The sequence below is a fragment of the Mauremys mutica genome, chromosome 12, assembly GCF_020497125.1.
Source record: "Mauremys mutica isolate MM-2020 ecotype Southern chromosome 12, ASM2049712v1, whole genome shotgun sequence".
Taxonomy (NCBI): domain Eukaryota; kingdom Metazoa; phylum Chordata; order Testudines; family Geoemydidae; genus Mauremys; species Mauremys mutica.
In genome coordinates this window covers 75,121,010-75,147,812 of record NC_059083.1, presented here as the reverse complement: position 1 = coordinate 75,147,812, position 26,803 = coordinate 75,121,010, and the positions used below count along the sequence as shown (strand labels likewise).

General features: G+C 44.9%; 2 protein-coding genes and 1 non-coding gene across 8 annotated transcripts; 1 reads left to right on the top strand and 2 right to left on the bottom strand.

The window, feature by feature from the left end:
• Positions 1-580: 580 nt before the first annotated feature.
• C12H17orf58 (chromosome 12 C17orf58 homolog) lies at positions 581-12,259 on the bottom strand. Of its 2 annotated transcripts, none has more exons than XM_044983370.1 (5): positions 12,126-12,259; positions 4,691-5,323; positions 4,470-4,559; positions 2,639-2,830; positions 581-2,088 (listed from the first exon to the last, which is right to left on the bottom strand). In XM_044983370.1, the coding sequence occupies exons 1-5, from the start codon at positions 12,220-12,222 to the stop codon at positions 1,898-1,900; spliced, it is 1,203 nt and encodes a 400-aa protein (XP_044839305.1). In that variant the 5' UTR covers positions 12,223-12,259; the 3' UTR covers positions 581-1,897. The 2 variants fall into 2 exon arrangements, with proteins under 2 accessions (XP_044839305.1, XP_044839306.1); XM_044983371.1 differs by lacking the exon at positions 12,126-12,259 and adding an exon at positions 7,554-7,723.
• On the bottom strand, positions 12,164-12,236 carry TRNAR-CCG. The gene has a single exon. It is a non-coding gene; the product is annotated as a tRNA-Arg (tRNA).
• Positions 12,260-15,633: 3,374 nt separating the features above from the next.
• Positions 15,634-25,619, top strand: KPNA2 (karyopherin subunit alpha 2). Of its 5 annotated transcripts, none has more exons than XM_044983364.1 (11): positions 15,634-15,759; positions 16,881-17,013; positions 17,117-17,254; positions 17,732-17,820; positions 18,748-19,016; positions 20,898-20,992; positions 21,098-21,361; positions 23,165-23,398; positions 23,759-23,941; positions 25,019-25,168; positions 25,284-25,619. In XM_044983364.1, exons 2-11 carry the CDS (start codon positions 16,939-16,941, stop codon positions 25,374-25,376), a joined length of 1,590 nt encoding a protein of 529 aa, XP_044839299.1. In that variant the 5' UTR covers positions 15,634-15,759; positions 16,881-16,938; the 3' UTR covers positions 25,377-25,619. The 5 variants fall into 5 exon arrangements, with proteins under 5 accessions (XP_044839299.1, XP_044839302.1, XP_044839300.1 ...); XM_044983367.1 differs by having other exon boundaries at positions 15,636-15,755; positions 16,892-17,013; XM_044983365.1 differs by having other exon boundaries at positions 15,639-15,759; positions 16,892-17,013.
• Positions 25,620-26,803: the final 1,184 nt, after the last annotated feature.

The window sequence follows — 26,803 nt, the reverse complement described above, 5'->3', positions numbered from 1 at the left end:
ATTTAGCAGGCCTAGTGTAGTTAAATCAACTGCAGATTGCTCTCCTGTTGACACCAGTATGCCAGTGGAAGAAGAGTAACGTAAGTTGATGAGAGAGCATCTCCTGTCAACGCAGCGCAGTGAAGAAGCTTTCATAGCCCACCTGCTAGTTACTACTTTTTTAACATTTTGACAACAGCAAGAGATTTTACTGCTATTCTAAAAGGCAGCTATTTTTTCCCCACTGTTAGGGGAACTAGGCCCCCACAAGCTGTTTTAAAACAATGTTTTCATTACTAGCTAAGCAAGTTGATGCTTTTTTTTTGAAAAGGCATTGAATCTTTTCACTGGGGCTCTTCCTGAATTTTTTTTTTTTAATTTCTGCCCAAAGAGTAGAACTGATTAAAACAAACAGATGAAAAGGCTAAGAAGCTGGATTTGAGATAATTGGGGGGTGGGGGGAGTGCTATTTAGGAATATTTAATACCAGCATTTCCTACAAGGGGTTAAATGTCAAAAAAAATATTTGTTGAAGTTTCACTAAGGCTCTAAAAGTAAAAGATCAGGTCCAACATAGAACTGATTCCAAAGGTAGCTTTACTGTTTTGCAGATATAAACCTTATACACTTGTCTTTATAGAAAAATTATACCAAATACACACACTCAATAGTTTCAGGGTTGAACATCCATTCCAGAAGAGTAATTAGGCTTGCAAAATGTGTATGCAATTGCATGACTGATTTGCATGCCTCGGTACCATAATTTGTACATGCAAATAGGTAACGATACACATACTAATTGGCTATTTGTGCATGATTTGTATTCAATTAATGAAATAAGGCATAAATTTTTAAAAGGGTAATTAAACATTGGAATAATTTACCAAGGGTCATGGTGGATTCTCCATCACTGACAAGTTTAAAATCAAGAATGGATGTTTTAGAAAAAGCTTTAGGAATTATTTTGGGGAAGTTGTATGGCTTGTGTTATGCAGGAGGTCAAATTAAATTATCACAAGTATGCCATCTAGCCTTGGAATCTATAAATGGATCAATCTCCGAACATACGTGTAAGCTCCAATAAGGTGTGCTGTGGCATATGTATTTTGAACATGTTTCTAAATGACCAGAAAAATCTGGTCCTTTATATTTGACAAAAATTGGTATAATTATATATTGTTTTGATAGTTTTAAACAGTATTATGTACTTTGAGGAAACCAAAGTGCTGCAAAAATGTTATTTTGTCAGAATGCTTAGTTTGATAAATCCTTTGATAGTGTTTCAAAACAAATGTCTACATATTTATGCTGTGCAGCCTTTGAGCTACAAATGATCATGCAACACATTACAGATTTAGGGTTTGAATGCTCTTTTTTTAAATCTCATTGCACTGAGAACTTTAATACTATGAAATACACCATTTTGAATATTAATCTAAGCAATAAGAGACAGCTGTTTTCAGTTAAATGGTGTAACTCCAGAGTGACTCCAGTTACTCCTGATAAAAGAATTTAGCTCTAAAAATAATCAAAATATTAGGATTTAAATTGTGTATTACAAAAAGGATAACCTATTACTTTGGAACCATATTTAAAGAGAAATCCACTAAGCAGCTTGTGTTCTCTACAGTCAGTGAATAGGTTTGATTTCTAGGCTGTATTTTTCTTTTTTTGCACACTATATTAGTATCTGGATATAATCAGAACCTTTGAAAGAAACATTGTTTTATAAACCATATAAGACATCAGGTGTTCATCAGTACTGGAGACAGAATTAAGCAAGAGCTGAGCTATAGTCACTCAAAGGATTCTTACTATGGAAGGAAGGTCAGACTCAATTAAAGTAGAGTCCAGTTTTGTTCTGCTAGCTGACTGCCAGTGCTGCTTACGCCCTAGTAAAGCAGTTAGGACTGTAGCCTCATCTACACTTGGTGTGAGCTGCCCCTTGAACTTTACGATCCCTCTTCCTGTTGAATCTTTTTACATAGTTGCTGCCGCTCCTTAGCAGCCCATCTCCTGGCCGCAGACGCCCTCTCAGGAACTGCAGCAGAGGTGCAGGTAGCTGCCGTCTCTTGTGGTAGATCTGACCCATCACAATATATCTACTTCCTGCAAAATAACAAATAATTTACTCTGGGTTGGTTTATTTTCATTTTTGTTTGTTTCATTTCCTTTACTTGTTTCATTTTAGAAAAACACCTGTTCCAGTTTGGATGATTGTAGCTTAGTCACATTTTCTTTTAACATACATTGGGCTAAAACCAAATGTGTTAAAGTAGCAAAATTCAAATTATTAATAAAGCAAGAGATGGGTGAAAACTGGAACTGGCTATGCCAACTTCCCCCCACCATCACCTTGGCTTTTGGGGATTGGATAAAAGCAGCAGGTCTGCTTGCTGGTGAAAGCATCAGCAGGACAAATGTTTTACAGAATGTAGTTTTAGGGGATTGAATGGCTTTAACCATTCTGCCTTGCAGACAGTTGGGCTTGTTTTGCAGATACCTGGAAACCAGAAAGAAAACAGTTTGTGTGCCCCCCTGCTCCTAAATGAAGCTGTTCCTTCTGCCCAACCTGTCCCATGAACCCCTTTTAAATCTAGGCTAACTGAAATCCCACACCACCTAGAGAAACTGACTGGATTTAGCTGGGATTCATTACCAAGTTTAAAATCTGGACATGGTTTACTGCAGTTTAAAGCATCCACAATGAGAATGTGAACTCGGAAGAAGAAGCCATCGGGGGTGATATACAGGCGACTCATCTTGTATAATCCGTCGCTATTTACCAAGAGTGTAACAAGGTGGACTCCTTTCTCCAGTGTTTCCACATCATGAACAATCCCATTCACTGCTGTTTTAAGGGAGAGAGGGAAAACAATCACTCGATACACTTGCTACTGGCACATTGATACTCAGCTCATGATACATGCGGAGGCTCTAAACGAATCACAATGGTGCAGTGAACAAAAGTCTTGAAGTTTATAAAGTACTTCAAAGTTGAGTCCTATGTGTTGTTGAATAACAGTGCAGGTTAGGAATGGTGGGGTTGAGTATTCACTTGAAAGGGAGAAGAAAAAGAAACATTCATTAGCGTATTCTGCTGTATTACTATATTACACTGGAGTATTATCTAATTTGAAAGGAGAGTCCTCTTGCTCAGTATCCATGCAATGCAGCCTGATAAAGCAGCATGAGTCCTAATCTTAGCAAATCACATAGCGCTGTGCTACACCATTTCTGCCTCAGAAAGACACAGGACTGGGCTGAGTTAACCGAGGGACTGGAAAATCCCCCACATGTATTCTAGACAGACCGCGATAAAGTCACTGGAGAGGTAAGGCTAGAAAACTTCCTTGACAAAGGTCAAGGCCATACCTGCCTCATGGAGTGAAAACTTCTCTTTGATGCAGCCACTAGCTTTTTAATCTCTAGATGTAAATTCATGAGGAGTAAAGCCCCTTCTGTGATCACTCTAGGGGAACCGGGGCATGGGGCTGTGCAGATTAATGTTCTTCAGGCTGGGTTAAGAGACAGGCTTTTTTTTTTTAATTTAAGAAATAAATGAAATTATTTCATCATTAAAGGATGAAATACGCAGAGGGCCAGTACAAGGCCTCGATCAGAGACCTATGTGCCGGGCGTCATTCTAAAACTTTTGACTAAAAGGAAATTAAGGAATGTTTATGTTTGTAGAAAACTGCCTAATGTCTAGTCAGGCAAAACAGATGCCTCATAATATGCTTATTTTCTGGAAATAGAAACACCTGTTAACTGGTACTAGGCATGTATTTTACTTATCTGCTTTTAAATATTGAGAAAGACACCATCTAATCCCCTGCTGCTTTGATAATGAGACAGCTCCATTCAGAAAACTTGTGCTCCAATTTCCAGTGCAATTAACTCAGAACTACACTATCTTTTGCTACCATCTGTGTGTGTGACAAAATGGCCATTAGACTCTAATGCAGCATGACCGCTGCAGGCAGAAGTCCTATGAAGCTAAAGCGGAATCCGGAATGCCGAGAGCATGCCATTCAGGCCATCAACTGGCATGGTCTTCCATCCAAATTATATCCTAAAACTCATTAGAGCTAGGTAAATAATGCAATGGCAGTTAAACAATACAGCTACAAAGGTAGAGAGATGTATCCAATTGTGGGTTAATAAGAAATGGAGAATTATACAGCTTGTGAAATGGCTTCATCACTGACAGTGATGTGTGGATGGAGTGGGGACACTAAGAAGGCCAGTGTCAGAAAAACAGAAAGGGGATGAGACAGTGAAATGTGATTGATGCTATTTGTTGTGTATGTATAGGAACATCTGTGATGGGAGCCTTAAAAACAGTTATTAGAATAGGCTGGAGCAAGCCCAAGAAGGCTTTTAAAAACAAGAAAGGAAATGTATGTGCTAGTAGCATTGGCCAACGAGTGTGTCTGCCATGCCTGCCTGCAAGTGAGAATATATGCAATGGAACAAAATGGTCTTACCAAATTCACTCACACAGAAAGCCTCTGCTTCATCCCTCTCCCTCCTGCACTCCGTCAGGCACACCTTCTCCTTGTTGTCAGCATCTAGAACTGCAACAGGCACGTATGTTGTGGATGTGCAGCATTAACACAACATGCCCCCTGGAGTTCAGGACTGAAAGTAAGTAACCCTGTTCTCCTGAGAGGTCACAAAGTCCCTTCCTATAGAGGTTCCCCCTTACCTTTTCTCAGCACGTTGAAGTGATACAACAGGCTAGATGACTGGCGGTTGGTGACCCAGGAGGGCTTGCTGACGTTTCTTATAGGGTCATGCTGTTTGTAGGGATTCATCTTGCCAGGTCGGTTAAGGTGATCCACCATATTGGGATCTTCTGTCTCAACTGCCCCTGTGTCTTGGAAAGGATGCATCTCAGCTAAAGTCAAGGATCTGCCTTTATAATGGGAAAATGCTCTATGGTGGAAGTGTGCTGAGATGCTGTTCGCTGCCTCGGATTGAAACCTATCTGCATGCATTCTGTTTGCATGATTGAAGTCAAAGGAAGCAGAAGGAGGTCCCTCCATGTGGCTCTCGGAAGCCAGGACCCTGCCATCCTGGTGAAGCTCTTTCCTCAGCCCCGTATTGTTTTCCACTGAGGTTTTGGCCTTTTTCTTTTTGTCTGGTGAGACGGAGAGGATGTCAGCAGCTTTTGGCCACTGGAGGTTAGCTGGAGACAGCAACCAATGCTCTGTTTGATTCTCTTCACCACCACTGCTGCCTCTAAATGGGAACTTAGCTTGGCGTGGTGTGGAGTCTGCTGCACTGTACCCATCCTTGCTGAGTGCTCGAATGGGTTTTCCGATATAGGGCAGGTATCCTATGTACAATAAACAGAAGAGGTAGAAGTGTTTTAACCTTTTTTTGGGGGGGGGGGAGATGACTTGTAAGCTCTTTGGGGCAGAAACCTTTTTTATATGTATGTACAGTGCCTGGCACAAGGGGAGGGGCAATTGAAGCCTCTAGCCATTACCACAATATAAACAATAAATGATCCACTAACAGGAATAAAGCAGAGTGCCCATATCTGATAGGCATCTGATTTCACTGTCCCCACATAAAGAAGGATAGCACCTGCCTCTCTGGGCATCATTGCTTGTGGAACAAAATCTGAATTAGCTTCTCATTTCCAAAATGCTGCGGGGTTGAAAATAGCTGGGATTCGTACAACAAAACAGCCTTTCAAAAAATGCGGGGGCCAGAAACACAGGAAAGATTGGAGGGGAACTTTCTAGCTCCTATTTCAGACAGAATCCCAGTAACTCCAGCATGGAACTTGGCCCAGCTGTGTGCAAGCTGAACCCTGGTGATCTGCATTTTTACTATTATTGTTACAAATTAAAAACATGATTTATAAACAAACCCTTCTCTCGAAAGAGCCCTGAAAGTCCAGGGAGCATCCGGGGGAGCCAGATTCACAGTGCAGCTCGGGCTGATTGTTTAAAAGGCTATGACAACAGAACTATTTGGTTTTCCCATCCATGGGACGCCTTATTGACAATGTCATCCGGACTTTTCAATGCTCATGGGCTTTGAGGATTGCTGAATAGATCTTTATCCAGCGTTTTTTTGGACTTCTGACTTGTGCGCCATAGAGCTGTCAAGGAGCCCAAAAAGCTCATGTTTGGTAGAAAAGCCATTGCTTTTAAGTAATGATCCCTTGCATTTGTTCCTGATGGCAGAAAGATGGGATTGAGAGAGATCTGCCCTTTATTGCTAAATGAAAGTTAAGAAATTATTATGATGATAAAATATTATTGTGTTTTTGGGTCAGGCAGGTTAACAGCACAGTGCAGGCCAACTGGGAAAATTTCCAGGTCTCATTTCACACCATCCTTTTCCCCTTTTGAATCTCACAAAGCAAATTGACTTTCCTTTTAGACAGAGTTTTCTTTCCCCTGCAGTTTTTTCCCCTTCAAATTTGTGGTTCCCTCTTCCTTTTCAGCCTATGCTTGCCATGCAATTAGTTTGCCAATGTAGAGTATTTAAAAACAGTTTACCCACACACACAATGTGGGTGCTCGCTGTTTGCGGTTAACAGTGTGTAGGAGGCTGATCCTGACTCGTCCTGTGAAGTATTTGACATACACAGATGAATAAAGTCCTGGTTTATCTCCAAATCCTGACTCTCAGCTGTTGACCTCACCATTACTTCTCCATTGCTCTCACCAGCTGTTGTCATGGGAAAGATTTCCTGATATTTGGGCTGAATGCATACGAAGTCAGAAATTTCCATGAAGACAAGTTGGGGGCGGGGGGAGGTACAAGCTGAAGACAGGGACATGCCAGAGTCCACTGGAGCTGTTCTGCCTGGACCCTGAACAAGTCCTTTCAAACACATCTCCTACCTGCGATGTTTACCCCCAAGACACACTTTCACTAAGCAATGAATTTCTAAGAAGAAATTAAGCATTTTGTCATGACCCAGATTTCCAATCCCGCTCAATTCCTCTGTCAGATCTCTGGAAACTGGGAAAATAGAACTTCAACATAACACCTGATCTTTTCTGTCCACGGGGAGAGATGCACCTTTTACCTCCACGCCCTTTGCGGGATGCAGTAACAAATCTGTTTAGTCTGACATGCAGAAGGCACAGGTGGGAGCTCAGAACAGCTGCACTAAACCACAAATTTGGAGCCTACAGGGAGTAGGAGGGGGCTAAAAAAGTCACACAAGAAACTACACACATGAACCACTAAGTAACTCTCAAACTGCTCAACACTGGCTAACTCAGGATTCGTGGCATTAGCTGATTCTCTGTTTCTTGCAGGTGCTCTCCAGCCTCCCCAGACACACACCTTCCTCTGACACATCAAGTATCTCTGCTTGCTTGCTTGACCAATGAACACGCTAAAAAGTTCCTTTTCTTGCCTCTCATGTGCTTGCTGCTGCAGCGTGCTGAAACGGATGCAGCTGGAGAGGGCTGTCAAGGCAAGAATTGGAAATAATGTGTCCAGTCTTTGTGGGAAAGAGCGACGCTCAGCCTCTCCCCTCCTTGCTGGAAACAGCCAATCTGCCCTTTTCTGCTTTGGCATGTTAAGAAACTTACCTGCCACCAAGTTGGACGATGGTCCCATGACAAAACAGAGGAGCCAGAATGCTTTGGTTGTCATGTTGAAGGAAACCTTTTCCAGACTCTAAATGAACTGGAGTCTTTTATGCCCTTCCCCCTGGTTCATGCTAATGAGAGGCAGCCTTAGGGGAAACATGAATCGCTCCCTGGACAAACCATTGGAGCAAGACCAAGCTGCCGCAATCCTGCTAGCCTCCCACTGCCACTTCCTAAGAGAAATGTGCATGGAGCCCCCCCACGCTGGCTACAATTGCCTGAAATGTCAGTTCTGTCTTTGCCTGATTAAATGAATCTTCCGTAAACTCCTATTCTCTACACAAAGTAGTTGGGGTTGGGGTCTTGTTTTCCTTCCCTACCTCTGAGGGGAAATTGTACAAAACATATCAACGCATAATTGAATACAAGGAACTGCATTAAAATGCAGCATACAGACTCAGGGAACACATCACCACTACATGTCTGCAGCTACTTTGGGGACAGGCAGGGATGAGATCAAAAGTTATGCAGTCGCTTATAATGGGTGCATGTTTTTTATTTATTGTACATCTGGTTATTTCAGCCCTTATTTCATGGGGATTTTGCAAATTTGTTATAGTCATTGTCCATTCTCAACAGAAAGGTCTGCTGTTCCCTGTATAGTTTCAATTTATTTTAAAACCCAGTTTCAGTAACTTGAATGAGTATCTAGAACGCTGACACCCCTCCTCTCACCTTACACACACTGAGCCAAATTCATCTTGAGTGTAACTTTATTGATGTGGGATTCATTTAGCCAAATATGCTTGTTCCTATATAACCAGTTTAAAAAGTTGAGGGCTTTTCTTCATATTACTGAAGCTGCTTACCCCATTGCCTGATAAGGGGTGTTATGAGGATTAATCAGTTAGTTTATGCCTGTTTAGTGCTTTGACCACAAAAAGCACTAGACAAGTGTTGTTAAAGGTCATTAGAAATATCCTGTAGCCTGCTTACTAAAGCCCATCTTTACAGACAGAGGAAAGCTATGCAATGAAAGGCCCCAAAAGATTGCTGAATGTTGTAGTATCTATCGCTTAGTTTAAGCTTAAATGGTTTATTAAGAATGATCAATGCATTAGAATAAATATATATAAACGCTCTCTGGATTTCTAATGCGCCTGTCGGCATGCTCTATATTAAGTTACCAGTCAAGACAGAGAATGGTTGGGAGAATACTGCAGCTTTAGGATTGGATATTTGCCCTCACTGAAGTAAATGGTAAACTTCCATTCCATTTAAGTATTTAAAATTAAACAGACCAGAGGTATATGAAAACTTATTTTGGTTGCTCCCAGTTAGAGTGGACATTTTATTTCTTTGATGTCTGATGTAGATAATTGGTATTTCTTTATAGCTGGACTGTCTTATATATTCCAACAAATTCCCCAGCAGCACAAAGTCTTATTTCATATAGCTGTGTACAGTTTATTGCATGTACAGTTTATTGTATATATTACTTATATGCAAATTAGATACAATTAACTTAGGTTTAAACGGAGACTGGGAATGGTTGGGTCATTACACTAATTGAATCTATTTCCCTATGTTAAGTTCTCCTCACACCTTCTATGGGTCATCTCAGTTATCACTTCAAAGGTTTTTTTTCTTCTGCTGATGATAGCTCATCTCAATTGATTGGACTCTTCCAGTTGGTATGCGTACTTCCACCTTTTCATGTTCTCTGTATGTATAAATATCTCCTGTCTGTGTGTTCCATTCTATGCATCCGAAGAAGTGAGCTGTAGCCCACGAAAGCTTATGCTGAAATAAATTTGTTAGTCTCTAAGGTGCCACAAGTACTCCTGTTCTTTTTGCGGATACAGACTAACACAGCTGCTACTCTGAAACCAGTTTATTCTCCGTATATCTAAAATGGTTTGCAATATGTAAGGAAATTGTAATACATATATGACCCTATTCTTTAATTTCCCATTGCCTCATGTGTTAATTCTTTTTCTTCTGTTACAATATGCCGTTTAAATGTTTTAATTCTGTAAGTATGTTAATGTGGGGAAAAAAAAACACTGTAGAAATCTAAACCCAGACACAATGCTGAACTGAATTCACAACTGGAGATTCACGTTAAACATCTCAGCCATTTATATTTTATTAATTTGGCTGTTTAGGAGTTGTTCCAGCACAGTGCATTCCTCTCCATTTCTCCTGAGGTTAGGTAGGACAATGAGGGGCTACACACCAGAAAAAAATGGGGTGGATTAGATGAAATACACAGTTGTTCTGTAACATTTACCTAATATGCTTCTATGGGACTGTGCTATGGCAGGCAAGGAGGAAATACAACCTGCAAATAATTAAGTGAATTTGTTATGCTTCTTTGAATGTTAAACTCTTTATATTGTTTAAATTCCTCAAATAGTAAATAAGTCAGCTGGTTAGTGTCTGAACACTAGAAAGGTAAGCACTGGCGCCCCCTGGAGGATAAGGAATAAGAAAACGATGCCTATGCTCTCTTGATTCAGCATTTTCTTCCTTATGTAAAGGATGTATGGGGCAAGAGGTGAGTATGAATATGTGAGGAGTTACATGTGAAGGTGTCTTTCTGGGTCTAATTTATATCTACTTAAGGAGTATGTATGTGGGATGCATCAGAACCATGTGGACCTTTTGAAGATATAAAGAAACCACTAAATAGATACAACCTTCTGATAAAACTATTTGTCAGTATAACATAATCCATTTTACTATATTGCTGTGTTTATGTCCAGGTGTTTCTCCTAAAAATTCAGCTATTTTAAAATTTCAGCTTCACTGGTCGCACTGTGGACCATGTGGTGGTTAACATGTCTACACTAGCCTTTGCACTGGTGCTACTACTGGTGAAGCTGCTTTTTTTGTTAGCAAACTGTAGTGAAACACTCCTAGTATAGGATTCCTTCTCCCTATGAGAAAAGTTTAGAACTACAATTTTAGCCACCAATTACATCTATTGAAAAACCCCAGAGACCCTGCACTGGTGATAATACTGGCTTGCAGCAAAAAACTGGATGAATTCCCAATTCCTAATCCCCATAGAGAAAAGAACACTGAAGTTCTGATGCCATCATCACCCTGATGTGTGATAAACAATGGCTCACTACAAAACACTAGGGCTCAGATTTTAAAAGTTAGGTGTGTCAATCTGCTTAGGTCTGTTCTCGCTGCAACCATGAAGGGACCCTCCATCCCTCCCAGGTGGGGCTCTCTGCACAGGACCAGGAAAGCACCCAATGTGCTGTACGTTGCTCCCAGTCAAAGCAGGACACCAGAACGCTCAGAGCTACTAATAAAAGGCTCCTATGTCCAAAAAAAAAAAAAAAAACACACCTAAGCAATTAGATGGTCATTTTCAAAAGTGACAAAGGCACTTAGGAATCTAAATCCCATTGATTTTAAATGCGAGTTTTAGGCACTCATGCCTTCTGACAAAGGAAGTTAGCCGTCTAAATCCCTCTGGCATTGCAACACTGACACAACACAATGTCTCAATACCTTTAAAAATCCAGGCCTAAAAGATCAAAAATTAAGTCCAAATGAAGGCCAGGTCTACCTCTGTATCTCCCCATAATCCAATCGCCTGCCAAAAACAAAGCACAACACATCCTCAAGATGCTCAACCAGCAGCACCTGGACCCTGGGAAGGCCCAATCAAAACCAGTAAGGACGGAGCGAGGCTGACACAAATCCCTGTACAGAACGAGGCCCCTGATCCGAAGCTCCCTGCAGTCAGTGGACAGACTTCGTGGGCTTTGGCTCGGGCTGTTACCCCAGTACCTCGCTCACCGTTCAAAGTGCACAACAAAGGGGGACGCCTGCTACTTACAGCACGAGGCGCCATCAACTCACATCGCCTCCAGGTGGGAGAAGGGCGGGGGCCGGCGCCCCGCCCCGCCCCGGAAAGGCCAAACCCCAGACTCGCGCCCTGCCCTGGGCAAGCTGCGCCCCTCTGACAGGGGCAGGCCGGGCCTGTCGCCTGTTTCCCGCGCGCCCTCACGTGCCCGGCGGCGGCCCCTGGCCACAGAGCGCTCCCGGTCTGGCCGTGTTTACATGGGAACCGGCGCCGCGCTCCCGGCCCAGCCCATCGCCTGCCCCTTTCCGCGGCCGGGGCAGGAAAACCCCACGCCCGCCCGGGAGGCCGCTCGCAGCGCGCCGGTGCCCGAGCACAGGCCAGCCCGGGGTTCGTTGTACGCAGCTCCCGCTACACCGGGGTTTCCTTTCCGAGGGGCCGAGCTGCCCTGGGAGCGCCTGCCTCAGGCTGCCTTCCCCGAGCGAGGCAAGAGCCTGCGGCCTCGCTGTGTTCTCCGCCCCGTGCCGGTGCCGGTGCAGGCATCCCCGGCGCGCAGCCATCGCAGCCCGGCGACGTGCGCCAGCCGCCAATCATCCCCTAGCTCCTGCGCGTCGCCTCCCCCGTGCACGGGAGGCGGGACGGCAGGATGAAAAGTGTACCAGGGCGGCGGCATCTGCAGCCCCTGCGGGCGATAAGAACGTGGAAGCGGCCCGGGAGCCCGGCGGGGCGCCCAGTCACGAATTTACCAGGCTGCTCCGGCTCGCTACAAAACGTGTGATCGGCACGACCCAGATGGGACTCGAACCCACAATCCCCAGCTCCGGAGGCTGATGCCTTATCCATTAGGCCACTGGGTCACCCAGTGAAAACGGAGACGGGCGCGCTCTAAAGGCCCCGCCCGGCTCCAACTGGCCCCGCCCCGTCCCGTCCCAGCCCTTGGTCCTCGATGATTCCAGCCTCCTTTTAAGGGCCCCGCCCAGACCAGGATGGCCCGCCCCCCCCTCGGTCCCAAACCCGCGGAGCTCTGACTCCGCCCCTCCCCAGCCCTCGCAATCAACAAGGCGCGCTAAGGACTCGAGCCTGGGCTCTGCCCTGCCGTTCGCGACACGCCCTCAGCCGGTCAGCGTCCCGCCGCTAGCCCCGCCCCGAACACGCGAGGGGCTCACTCGCGCGCAACGGCCGTTGGCCCCTCCCTCCCTGCGCGCCTCGGTAGGCGGTGTCACCCCCATGCCGCCCCCTGTGCTCCGGCCTTTGGCCGCGCCCCCTCGCGCGCGTCCAGGAGGTCGTGTCAGGCTTTCCTTTCCCGCGTCCTCCACAGCGGCTCTCTTCCCAGAGCCCCCTCCATCGTTAGCACTGCCACTGCCCTCTGCGCCCAGACCCCTAAAGTAGCACGCCCCTGATGTTAGCTCTGACAAGGGTGGGAGTTGAATCCCCCAAGAATCCTGGTCCCAGCCTTGTTGGGGTTACAAGGGCTCTGCCACACAGGACGTGGAAGAGAAGCCCTCAGGGGCAGGCAGGCCCAGGGCTGGCTCCAGCGTTTTTGCCACACCAAGCAGCGGCGGGGGGGAAAAACGCAATTGGGAGCTCTGCTGCTGCCGCTTCATCCTTTGGCGGCAGGTCCTTCCCTCCGAGAGGGACTGAGGGACCTGCCGCTGAAGAGCCAGCCTTTCCGTTGTTCCGCCCCAAGCATCTGCTTGCTGAGCTGGTGCCTGGAGCCGGCCCTGGGCAGGCCTCTGGGTAAAGGAAGTGGGAGCGAGAACTCAGAGATCCTTTCGCCAGCCCATTTCGCCCGGGTAATTTATAATCCAGAAAAGTTCCCCACAATAGCGGGACCATTCTCCTGCATACATTTGCTACGTGAGAGTGAGCTGCTGGCAGTGTGTTCTCCCTTCAACTTTGGAATTTGCTCTATGCTTGGTTCTTAATAGCCCAAATCTATTTGATCTTTTGGGCATGCTGCAAAGCCCCTATTTTTGAGCTGGTTTTTGAGAGGGTCTGGTGGTGGATCTCTTAGGAAACTAAGGTCTAGGATGTTTTGGATTTGGAATCTGGGGACTGGAGTAGTATGTGAGGGTAGGTTGCTGCTCTTTTGATTTGATTTTTAGTATGTAAGGAATGCATCTTCAATCGATTTGCTTTAAATCCCAGTAAAGAGCTGCTGGCACTTCTTTAGGTCCAGTGGCTGTCTGGTTAGAAGCCTGAGTCTTGGTTTTGCCAAGAGCAGGAAGGAAGGCACACAGGGTATATCTTTGGGTATGTCTAGACTGGAATAAAAGATCCACAGCAGCACCATGGTTGGCCCAGGTCAGCTGACTCAGGCTCGGTCTGTGGGGCTAAACATTGCTGTGCAGACATTCCAGTTTGGGGTGGAGCCTGGGCTTTGAGACCCTCTGCCCTCACAGGGTCCCAGAGCCTGGGCTCCAGCCTGAACCTGAACATCTGCACAGCAATTTTACAGCCCCACAGCCCAAGCCCCAAGAGCCCAAGTCAGCTGACACAAGCCAGATGCATGTATTTAATTGATGTGTAGATGTACCCTACATTGCAATGTAAATCCAGGGTTAATAGAACTCAAGTTAGCAGACCCTGGTTTGTTTAACCTAGGTCTTGAGTGTCTATACTCATCTGTAACCCCAGGTTAGGAATTGTTGAACCTTGGGTCCCAACCTGGGGCTCCATTACATTACACTGCATTACACAGGCCCAGGTCCAATCATCCATATTCCAGACTTTCTGGACCTAGCGCCTTCCCAAAATGTGACTGCTGTCACCCTTTCTTCATTGTGAAGTGTGGAAAAATCTGACTGCCCACAAAACTTGACTGTCCAGAGGACAAAGGAAGTCAGTCCATGGGATTGTGGGATACTTCTGGAGGATTCCCAGAGCAGGAGTCCAGTGGGATTGTGTCTACACTGCCAAGCAATAGGGCTTGAACCCTAGGTCCTGGCTATGGTGGCCAGGTGCCTCGTTTTTGACGGGAAAGTCCAGTCGAAAAGGGGACCTGACAGTGTCCAGTCACAGTGGGTGGGGAAGGCAGGGAGGTGCCAGGTCATCACCTGCCCAACTCCTACTCAGCTGGGGCTGCCTCCTACCTGCATCAGGCAGCTGCAGCTCCCAGCCCTGGTTCCACAGGCAAGTCCTTCTTGACCTGGGAGGGGAAGAGCAGTGAGCAGTAGGGAGAGTGGGGAAGAGGACTGAACAGGGGGTGGGATCTCAGGGAAGAGGCGGGGCAAGGAGGAAGAGGCAGAGTGGGGGAAATTCTGGAACTCCTGCTAAATATTATAAAGTTGGCAACCCCATCCCAGTTTGACTGAGGCTCAGATTCTCCACCCCTATGTGGTCCTGGGTCTGACCTCTAGATTAGTGTGATTTATGTGTAGACAGAAAGGGGGTAGGCTTGAGGCTGAGTTTGAACACTGGGCTTACAGTGCCATTTAGACCAGGGATTCTCAAACTGGGGGTTGGGACCCCTGAAGAGGTTGTGAGGTTATTACATGGGGGGGTCGTAAGCTGTCATCTTCCACTCCAAACCCTGCTTTGCCTCCTGCATTTATAATGGTGTTAAATATATTTTAAAAGTATTTATAAGTTATAAGGGGGGGGGTCACACTCAGAGGCTTGCTAAGTGGAAGGGGTCACCAGTACAAAAGTTTGAGAACCACTGGTGTAGACGTACCCAAAGCGTGCAGCAGTCGTAGGTGGCCAGGGGTTTGGTCATGCTATAGGGCATGTGAGTATTGACAACCCCACAGTGAAAGTCCATTCACTCCTGACCCAGGAGAGGGGAAGGTAAGACCAATGACTTCCTCCTTCAGGCTTCACTCAACCTCCCTGCTCAGGTCTACTGAAAGCCGCTGCTTTCGGCATATTTTTGGACCCTTTAAGTCCCCATAACAAAAACAGGCCCCTAAGGGGACAACAAATCCCAGCATCCCATGCTCCACCTTCCTTCAAGCTGACAAGGAGCAAGGCCGAGCATTGGGTGCTGGGAACTGTAGTCTCCTTCGAGCTGCGTGACGCTAGGTGGCGCATCGTGTGCTGGGATCGGTAGTCTTGGAGCCGCGAGTGGTGCGTTGTAGGCTCTGTGACGTGTCATCATCTCTCCCCGGGATCCCGGCGGGGTTCTCGCGAGATCACTGGTTCCCCCCCGCCCCACACCTCCACCTCGCGAGAACAGCTTGTTTTTCAAACTGACCAATGACAATGTTGCTTTGGCTCGAATTGACCAATAGGAGAGCGAAGACGCGGGAAATTTAAATCCCGCCAGGGGCGGGGTCAGGGAAGAAGGGGCGGGGACAGCGGCAACGTGTTCGCTGGTGGCCTAGGCGAGTCAGTCAGTGTGGCAGCAGCTGCGGAGCCGGGAGGCGGTTTCAGTTGTAGGTGGGGGTCTCGCGCGCTGCGTCCGGGAGACGGTGGGGGTGATGGGAGAAAAGGGATGGAGAGGGGGGAGTTCGGGGGGCGGGGGGCTGGAGTAATGGGGTGAAATGAGGTTGGGGAGTTTCTATGGGGTATTTAGGTGTGGGGGAAGGGCGGCGGTTCTGGGGCTGTATGGGCTTGTGAGGGGGCAAGAGGCTGGGCGGGGTGCGGTTCTGGGGCTGCATGGGGCGGGGGGGGGGGAGGTTTAGAGCTGTGGAGGGTGAAATGAAGTGGGGTAGTTCCTATAAGGTGGTGTTTATATAGCGGGGTGGGGGAATGTACGACCCCCACCCTCCATTGCTTATTACAGGGGGTTTATGTGGTTTCCGTCCTGCTGGAGGGTGGGTGGATTTCTAGATTGCAACTCTCCCAGGGAAGGCACTTGGTGGGTTACTGGCTTATTTTGAATCGGGTGGTGTGTTCTTGACCGTGTGACTGTAGCTGCTTCTTTGTGTTGGTTTGGGGCTTGACTCCCTGTAGCCTACATAAGGAGCTGCGGTCTGCACCCCGTTATAAATGTAGCGGCGGCACTGTGCTTGGGGTGTGTCTGCAAAATGGCTATCTCCATTTAAAAGGCCATTATCAACTTTAACTCACTTTACGGAACTGACTGGGTTTCAAGTTAGCTACCGGTTCTACATCTACCTGCCCCCGAGTCAGGTTGCCAACCTATGTGTTTCTAATTTCACTTCTGTTTTTTTCCTGGGGTGGGGGAATAACAAACTTTCTTGTTGCTATGCCTGAACGACCAATGTTATTTGCAGAAATAATTAATCTGACTATGCATTGAGGGCTGTAAGAAACCTAAATATAAAATATATAATTTTTTGTTTATTCCTAGTAAATTTATGTGTCACTTGTAACAATAGCAAGCTTTTTTTTAAAAACAAACTATCCCTTCTGATTTTTTTTTTTAACTTAACAATGGCCTTTTTCAAATCAGAGACAATGCTAGTTATTTAATTTTTAGGTGGAATTATCTGCAATCTGGACATAGTTCTTTATCTTTAACCCCAATCTTGATTTCACGTGCATGTCTTAATCTGAAATCTTTGTGGCTAAAATAAGTTAATTGCTAATCTCAGATCTGTTTCAGGTCTGTCCCTTTAATTGGTATTGCCTGAGGTCTGACTCCTGTAAAAAATGTCTACCAATGAGAATGCTAGTGCAGCAGTTGCCCGTCTGAACAGATTCAAGAATAAGGGAAAAGACACTACAGTGAGTATTTGATTGTCAGTTGGAGTCTGTGTTTTTAAGCATAATTTAGCCCTTTAAAAAGAGAAGTACAGTTCATCACGAATGCGCATTTTGCCCCTCTCAGGAAATGAGGAGGCGGCGAATTGAAGTCAATGTGGAGCTGAGGAAAGCTAAGAAAGATGATCAGATGCTTAAAAGAAGAAATGTCAGTACTCTCCCAGATGATGCCACTTCACCTCTTCAGGAAAACCGGAACAATCAGGTAACTAAGTCCCCAACATGGTGAGATCAGGAGGCGTTTTCCCCTTATGCTGGTTTCTTCCATCAGTGGATGTGTTCCTATGTATGTCTGTGGTGCTGTATAATTATGTTACCAACTGTAACTGCTCTGTATAACCTCAGACTGAAGGAACAAAAAGATATAGTACAGCTAGGCTTTGTCTACAGTGGGAACATGGTTTTAAACACAATTATCTACACTAATGCTAAGTGTTTTTAATAACATTAATTTAAAATTAATGTTAGCACACCTAACAACTAACTTTCCCAATGTAGACAAAACTATGGCTGACAAGGATTGGGAGTCCCATTATAATTGCACAATGCTCAATAAAGTATTGTGCGTTTAACTGGTGCTTTCTCATAGCACTGTCCCTTGCGGGCTAAGGGAGCTTTTGCTTGCTATATAGACACACATTCTTACCAACATAGTCTTAACAACTTTCTATTTTTCATGCAGGCCACTGCACACTGGTCTGTTGAGGAAATTGTCAAAGGAATTAACAGTAACAATTTGGAGCTTCAGTTGCAGGCAACTCAGGCTGCCAGGTAAGAACCTTCAAGGTCAAAGTTTATCCAACTCTTCTATGTGGCTGGGGATAGAGGGGTTCAGCTAATCAGAGCACAGGTATCGGTCACAGCAAATACTGGTTCGAAGCCTAGTTGTATGTAAATATTGCCAACACTTCTATAATCTGATCTTTTTGGCAAGTAAACATTTTGGAATTGACACTCTAGTCAGCGTGGAGAGTAGGCCAAATGGAATTATAACCTAGCATCATGTATAAACCTTAAATGATTAAAGGTGAGACCTGACTACGGGACTTCGAACCTGGCACACCTGAGCTGTCCCCCGACGCTGTTTCTGGTCTTAGTGGTGGCACAGAGGTGCTGCAATATTTTATTCTATAAACTGAGAATGAAAGACTTTTTTAAATCTTGCATCTGTTTGTTTATGGATAGAACTGGGCCCTTAGTTTAGGGCTGAGAATTTAAGACACTAATGTATACAAGTGGAAAACAGGTTCTGTGATCTCACTTCTGAATGAAGTGAACAGCACAATGGTTCCAGTTAGGAATGTGGTCCAAAACATGTAAGGTAGCAGAAAGATCTCAACATGGCTTTTGTGCAGCCTCTGGCAGCTGCTGCTCTCTCTACATTAGAATATACCTCTTGAGCAGCTCAGATGCATTATTACTGTTGCAGCAGCACGAAGCTAAGTTTCACTTCAGTCACTGAACAAATCCTCTAAAGAAATTTGCCCAATAGCAATTTTGTTAACATTTTAAAGCTTCCTAGCTAGCTCGTGTTCAGCTGACTTGTTGTCTGTCTGAACATCTCAGTACATTTTGCTGCTTCCCCTTTTGAAAGTTTTGTTTTTTTATATTTTAAAAAGTGAATCTCAGAATGATTAAACTGTCCTAAAGATTTTAGTGGACAAAAATAACGCTTCCTTATTTTTATTTCTTCCTTAGGAAACTCTTGTCCAGAGAGAAGCAGCCCCCCATTGACCATATAATCCGGGCTGGTTTGATTCCAAAATTCGTCTCCTTTTTGGGTAGAGCAGACTGTAGCCCTATTCAATTTGAATCTGCTTGGGCGCTTACCAACATTGCTTCTGGCACATCGGAGCAAACCAAGGCTGTAGTGGATGGTGGGGCTATACCAGCCTTTATATCCCTGTTGGCTTCGCCCCATACTCACATCAGTGAACAGGCCGTGTGGGCTTTAGGAAACATCGCAGGTATATCAGTGTGGTGTATGACCATTGTTTTCAGCCCTACTTCCTTATATGCAAGGAGAAGAGAAAGCTGCTGGGGCCAGATTTTCAAAATAGTGTAGTTTCCATTTACCTAGCAAGCAGAGCTCTCTTGCAAATCTGGCCCCACCCCCAATGTTATCTAGCATATAACAACCTGAACTCCCACATGGAGATGGTCACAAATAACTCCTTGTCTTTTGGTTAAGTACAGTATTCCATACAACTTCTATCAAAACCTGGCAATCTGTAAATTCCATTTGACTCAACACTTCCATATTTCACTACCATCTTAATATAGTAGCTACTTCTCTTTTCAATACAGTCTGAGTAGACTCTGCTTTTTCTTGAAACAGGTGTGTCTTCTGGGGCATGGCAGGAGGGAGTGAGTCTGATACTGAGGAACTTTCAGGTGTTTGTCTGCAATCTGCCTGGTTATAGTCAGTCCAGTCTAGTTCTTAAATTCTAAGTTAATAAAATCAGACACAGCAAGGGTAAAATAGTGATTCAGATGATCACTGGAGCAATTAATTTTAGTACTTGAATCCTAGAAATAGCTGTTAAAATATTGCATGGCTTAGGCAGTGAATTTCAGGGGTACCTCTGTGTTCCTTCTGCATAGTCTCAAAACCTTAATTGAGGCTGAAGTCATTTCTCTTGACCTCTAAAATCTAAATCCTTAAACTAGCCATGGCGTGCAACTAGGAACTGTGGTTCTCAGCCATGAGAGATGAGAATTCCAAAGTACTTCATAATTTGCATAAGACACCATCAGGCATCTTAAAAAAATAAAAATCCTTGCTCAGGGATGGACTACAGGAACTCATCAACAGCATTAAGTTCACTCTAATTTTCATGCACAGTGCAGTTATGTCTGACAATGTAGGGATATGTTAGGGTCCAAGAGTTTTTATTGAAATAAAAGCAAGAATGTTTCTATAAACTTGTTCTAGTGCTACAGTGTGACTGCTTACTACATGTGGGGGGGGAAGAAAGGGTCTGACAAAATAACCATTAAAAAACACTTCAACAAGACTTTGAATCAAATTGTGAGCTAAAGATTTTAGTCTCTGAAAGTGGATTGAAATAACCTTGACTGTAACTAATAGGTGCTTTAGAATATTTTTATTCTAAGGCAGGGGTCCCCAACACAGTGCTCCCGCCTACTGACCACTGGACAAGCAGCCACTGAGAAGCGTTGCCATTGAAATGCCGCTGAGAAGCATCAACGTAAAGAAGCATCGCCGCCGAAATGCCGACACCTCTTGATGATGCTACTGCTTGGCGGCATTTTGGCGTCTGCTTGTCCGGCGGCCATGCTCCTTGGCGGCTAGTTGTCCGGCACCCGCCACACGGAAAGGTTGAGGACCACTGATCTCAGGGGTAGTAACAAATGAATTCAACTAGAAGTATCTTAAAATTCCCACTTAGCATAACTCTCATTTATGTATTTACTCTAGAATTTCCTTCAAACAGAATGAATGTTCCAGGTTCAGTGCTGGATCAAATGCATTTTGTTGGAAGGGTGTGGGGTTGGGTTAGGTTTCCATTAGAACTAGGGAGGGTGAGGGAGAAAACTTACTTAATTTTGAGTTTTGTGAAAATTTGTTACCAAACCTACATCTTAAGCCACATTTGAAAATATCAGATCAGGAAGTCCATGGCTTTAGTAGGGAAAAAAAACATGCATTCCCAGTGGCTTATCACTAATAACAGTCTTCCTTTTGTTCACCAATGCCTCTGCTTCTTAATCAGTATCAGCATTTAATGATTCACTAAACCAAGGAAGAGACACTGTTTATACACAGCCTGCTGTTCGGTTAGGAGTTTCCTCTTCCTGACATAGATGTTTCTTCTGGCTTTCAGGTGATGGTTCAGCCTACAGAGACCTAGTTATTAAGTACGGTGCTATTGACCCATTGTTGGCTCTACTTGCTGTGCCTGATATATCTTCTCTAGCAGTAAGTGTGCATCACAAACAAAACACAACAGAAGCACCAAACTATTATAAATCACTAAAACTCCCCGCTGAACAGGAGCTAACCACAAATGTTTACTTTTTACAGTCTGGATACTTGCGCAATCTTACCTGGACCCTCTCAAACCTGTGTCGCAATAAGAATCCTGCACCACCCATAGAAGCCATTGAGCAGATCCTGCCTACCCTAGTTCGTCTATTGCACCATGATGACCGTGAGGTCTTGGCAGATACCTGCTGGGCAATCTCTTACCTTACTGATGGTTCTAATGATAGAATTGAAGTAGTGGTGAAAACTGGACTGGTGCCACAGCTTGTGAAGCTCCTGGGATGTGGTGAACTGCCAATAATGGTAAGATGATGGTGCATAGAAATTACTTTAGCATGTATTTGTCTCACTCCTGTCTGAGTTGTTTATGAAAAAAACAAAAGAGCAGTGGCTTTCAAATCTTGTTAGCCATTTCATGTAGTCAAAAGGAGACCTATAACACATACTTTAGGTGATCCATGAGTAGATTTAAGCTTAACTACTAGATGGTCTTTCCTGAGGACCTCACATGAATGATCTATGCAGCTAACAAGCTTCTTTGCTTCGTAACTTTAATAGCTTGACAATGTCTAATGAGGTCACTCTGGTCTCGATTTCACTTATGAATCATGACCTGAAGAAGAGCTCTGTGTAACCTTGAAAGCTTGTCTTGCACCAATAAAAAAAATACTACTTCACCCACCATGTCTCTCGTTATGAATCATGAGTAGGTCCCTACCAAATTCACGGTCCATTTTGGTGAGTTTCACAGACAGGATTTTAAAAATCATAAATTTCATGATTTCAGCTATTTAAAACTGAAATTTCAGTGTTGTAATTGTAGGGTTCCTGACCCAAAAAGGAGTTATGGGGGGGTTGCCAGGTTGGGGAGGTTGCAGTACTACTACCTTTCTGTGTTGCTGTGGTGGTGGTGCTCCCTTCAGCACTGGGTAGCTGGAAAGTGGTGGCTGCTGGCCAAGATCCCAGCTCTGAAGGCAGATCTGCCCCCAGCAACAGCACGGAAGTAAGGATGGCATGGTATGGTGTATTGCCATCCTTTATTACTGTGCTACTACCTGCAGAGCTAGGCCCTCAGTCAGCAGCTGCCCCTTTCTGGCCACCTATCTCTGAAGGTTGTGCAGAAGTAAGGGTGGCAATATTGCGACAACGCTCCCCCACCCCATAACTCCCTTTTGGGTCAGGACCCCGAATTTGAGAAATACTGGACTCCCCTGTGAAATCTGTATGGGGTAAAAGGACACAAGACCAGTTTTCATAAGGGGAGACCAGATTTCACAGCCATGGAAAAACATGTTACAGACCATGAATTTGGTAGGGCCCTGATCATGAGGCATGGATAATGACTATCAAAGATACTCTTTCAGACCTAGTAGCTTTTCTCAATCAACTAGTTTAAATTACCAATGGCTTCAGTCCACAGCACAGATCTAAAGCTTGGCATTCTAATGGCAGTGCTTGGCAATGGAATCTGTTAAAGGCGCATGGAATCTTAAAACTTAGCTCAGTATGGCTAGAGCCTGGGTTCTAGGAGTCCAGCTTGAGTCTTCCTCCCATCTCTAGCACTTGTGATAGGGATATTGTGCTAAGACCATATCTTCTCCACCTCAGTTTACCTTCTGTATAACAGCTGTAATGTCTAGACCACTTCAGGTTTCTCAGATGAGTGGTATCCTAGTGGTTTATTCTACAGCAGCCCACTTAATAACTGCAGGGGATAAAGCAGAAGAGCTTCTGGTGGTGATGGTCTGCTTCTGAGGTGTACTACTAGTGGAACTTAGGGTATGTCTTCTACCTGCTGGCTTGGCGGGCAGCGATCGATCCAGCAGCAGTTGATTTATCACATCTAGTCTAAATGCGATGAATTGACTTCACCACACCACCCCTCCCAAGTGCTCTCCCGTCAACTCCTGTACTCCAGCTTGGCAAGAGGCGCAGGTAGTCGACGGGGGAGTGGCAGCAGTCAACTCACTGCAGTGAAGACACCACAAAGTCGATCTAAGTATGTCGACTAAGTGCATAACTTAGATTGATTTTCCCCCTCCCCCCAGTGTAGACCAGGCCTTAGTGATATGTACTAAACTCATCATTTTGCAATGTCTCTTTCAGACTCCATCATTAAGAGCTATAGGAAACATTGTCACTGGCACAGATGACCAAACACAGATTGTTATTGAATCAGGGGCACTAACTGTCTTTCCAAGCCTGCTCTCTCACCACAAAAATAACATCCAAAAAGAAGCAGCGTGGACCATGTCCAACATCACTGCTGGTCGTCGGGACCAGATCCAGCAAGTTGTGGATCATGGGCTTGTTCCATATCTCATTGGAATTCTGAAAAAGGTAATAATCCAATGTCCTCCACAATGAAATTCTGCAATCAAGTGCCAAAATTCAGGCCTTGCATATGGAAACATGTTCCCCTTCAGGGTGATGTTGACTGTAACTTTAGGGTAAAGATGACCACTCCTTCAGAGTTGAAGTTATTCTGGGCAAGTTTGCTGTGTGTAAAAAGGAGGCATTAAATGTGCTCTCTGTATGTTAATCATTTTTGGCAAAAACTTCAGCGCTGAACTTTAACTTTAATTGCATGCTCAAACACAGCACTTGGATATCTTTAATGTAGACGACCTCATTGATCTACTAGTCATTGCTTTCTTGTTACTGTTTATATTGAAGTACGTCGCTCTTATTTTAAAACAGGGGGACTTCAAATCACAAAAAGAAGCTGTATGGGCTGTGACCAACTACACAAGTGGTGGAACAATTGATCAGATTGTGTACCTTGTTCAGGCTGGTGTCGTAGAACCTTTACTGAACCTCTTGTCAGCCAAGGACAGCAAAACTGTACTAGTTATTCTGGATGCTATTACTAATATCTTCTTGGTAAGTAGACCAAGGATTGTCCATTGTTGGTAGGATGGTCTGTAACAAATTTCTCCAATAGTCGATGCCTGAAGGGGAGCCTCCTACTGCAGACACTTCCCACCATGTTTCATTCAGTATTAGTTACCTACTTCTGGGCATTGTTGCTATCTATAGAGTTCAGCCACGGTATCTTGTACCTTAGTATTCAGTAGCCAAGAGCCATGGCCTTGTTCATAACCAGTCACTTTCACTGATTCTAAAAATGGCCATGTAGCAATGCAGACTCACCCCTGTGGCGCCTCCTGCTGGTCTCTCAGGGAATTAGCTTGATTTCCAGCCCGGAGCACCCTCTTCAGGCTGGTGATTCACTACTGCTTGGCCCCCTTGTCCCTTTCTGGACTCTGGTGCCATGTTAGCTGGGGTGCTGCCCCTGGCAGTAACCCCTTTCTCTCAGGGTCTCTCCTCCCTGGGAAACCCCCATCCACTATCCCCACCTCGCCTCAGTATCAGGCTACTGCCAATCATCATCTAGCCCCTACTGCAATCTGCCCCAGAGCGTATCAGCCTACTCATCACTGGCAAGGTTGGGTTTGGATCTGCTGCCTTTGCCTACTCCTGGGCTGCCCTCTGCAACCCCCAGTACCTGTTGGCCTTGTAGGCCGCAGCCTGGGGCTTTCTAGGCTGGAGCTCCCCAGCTCCTCTGCCTTTCCCCAGCCCTGCTCCACTCAGGTATCCTGTCTCTAGCTCCCTGCAGCCAGGCCCTTCTCCCTCTACAGGCAGACAGAGTCTGCCTGGGCCTCTGGCTCACAGCCTCCTATAGGGGCTAGCTGGGCCTGATTGGGGCATGGCCCCAGCTGAGCCTACTTTCCCCCAATCAGCCCAGGCTTCTTGCCCCAGCCACAGCCCTCTCCTGGACTGTTTTAAGCCCTGAAGGGCAGGAGCAGGTAACCACCCCACTACAGGCCATTATATGCTCCAAGCAGGGACAAATCATCCATCCCTCTTACAAAGTTAGTCATTGTGGTAAATGAGTGGTGCTGCAGTACGTAAGCAAACCTCTCGAAGCATGAACCTTATATGGCTGATGCTTTGCAGGCTGCTGAGAAAATCGGCGAGAACGAAAGACTCTGTCTCATGATTGAAGAGTGTGGAGGCCTAGACAAAATTGAAGCTCTCCAGTCCCATGAAAATGAACTGGTGTACAAGGCCTCCTCAAGCCTGATTGAGAAGTATTTCTCAGCAGAGGTGAGTAACTGAAGGATTGAAACTTGGGTTTTGATACTCTCCATCTCAACACAACCAAGTGTTTTAAAGCTTGAAATATTAATACCCATTTCAAACCTCTTTCCATCTCTTTTAGGAAGAGGAAGACCAAAATGTTGTGCCAGACTCTACTGTTGATAGCTACACCTTCCAGATTCAGGGAAGTACTCCTGACACTTTCAACTTCTAGACTTTTCATACATTCCAGCCAGCTTCAAAAATCTCTGGGTTACCCATCTGAGTACTGCCTTCTATTTGTCTTAATGTCTCTACTTATCTTTTTTTACTGTTTTTATGTGACTTGTAATGTAGCACTTTGTATAACTGAAGCATACTTGAACAGTTCAAAACAGTGTACATACTGTGTGAATTACTTCTGTAAATCTCGATCTTTCTACCTGAGTCTTGAAGTACACATGTAAATACTCTTCTACTTCCATACTTTTTCGGCTCTTATTGTGATTTCAGTGCAGGGCTGTGCTAATACAGCCTTCATGCTGTTTGGGGTAAGGGAGATATTGGTTTCTTGATGTCACATCTATGTACATGTGAAGAATTTGGAGGCTTAACAAATCATGCTCTTCTCTAAGAGCAGGAGCCACTGCCATGCACTCTATGCCCAATCACAGTGAAATCATCAACAGACTGATTTGGGTTTTAAAGAGAATTGGTGTTCAGAATTTAATAAAATGGTATCGGAACACAATGTGAACTGTCAAACTCTTTATTTTTAAAGGAAGATGTGGCAAACCAGATGTATTTACACTTTGTCCTCTTTTTGCACTTCTGTTAATCAACCAGTTCCTCATTCTTAGTGGCTGGCTAGAGGAATGAGTTCCTAGCCCAGCAGATGAGTGCAAGTCTAAATTGTGTAAGTTTTTTATTTTATTTATTTATTGCCTGAAGCCAGGGCACTTTCTCTTCAGGCCTCGGATATGCCTAACTTTGAATCCTAGACAGACACAGCTGATAGATATCACTGCATAATGAGGAGCTGTTATAATGCTGCTTCCTTGTTTGCTGCTGCTCATACAGTTGTCCAGTACCATCCCTCGACAACCTCTCATAACACTCATGAATGTAGTGAGATTCTAGATATTAACAGGCATGTCTACACTACCCTGCAGTTCAGACTGTTGGTGTGATAGCAGTTGCACCAAAGTGCAGCTTTGTAACTCCCTCTTGTCTATGATGTGGGCATGAGCTTAAAGGTTCCTAGTTTGCACTAATGTGGTCCTATTTGAAGAGACATGCCATAAGGCTTTGACTCATTAAGAAAGGATGTTGAAGGAATGGCATCCTGTGATCAGATGCCTACCAAAATCCCTGGCGGTGGCTTCAGGGGATTGGGGAGGGGGGCGGGGGGGAGTTGTATAGCACTATTTCTCCAAGGCTGGGCATGTTGACTTGATTCTTCTTTTCAGGAGGACATCAGACATCTTGTATTGATGGATGAATATATGCAGCTAGGCCTTGCTGTAATCTGTTTCATGTGCATAAGATCATCTTGGAGTACAGTAGCTACTACAGCAATTTTCCTCTTCAGAATCAAACATACTCTTTCAAGAAAGTTGAATACAGGACTCATCCATTCTAATTTCTCTCTTGCTTCAGTAG

Excerpts from the sequence above, each read along its gene's own strand:
- C12H17orf58 (XM_044983370.1), bottom strand. The coding sequence starts at position 12,222 with ATGGATAAGGCATCAGCCTCCGGAGCTGGGGATTGTGGGTTCGAGTCC. Across the intron at positions 5,324-12,125 it reads TAGCGAGCCGGAGCAGCCTG|GATACCTGCCCTATATCGGA; the intron begins GTAAATTCGTGA and ends TATTGTACATAG. Across the intron at positions 4,560-4,690 it reads CTTCAACGTGCTGAGAAAAG|TTCTAGATGCTGACAACAAG; the intron begins GTAAGGGGGAAC and ends TGCCTGTTGCAG.
- KPNA2 (XM_044983364.1), top strand. The coding sequence starts at position 16,939 with ATGTCTACCAATGAGAATGCTAGTGCAGCAGTTGCCCGTCTGAACAGA. Across the intron at positions 17,255-17,731 it reads AGGAAAACCGGAACAATCAG|GCCACTGCACACTGGTCTGT; the intron begins GTAACTAAGTCC and ends TTTTTCATGCAG. Across the intron at positions 19,017-20,897 it reads GGCTTTAGGAAACATCGCAG|GTGATGGTTCAGCCTACAGA; the intron begins GTATATCAGTGT and ends TCTGGCTTTCAG.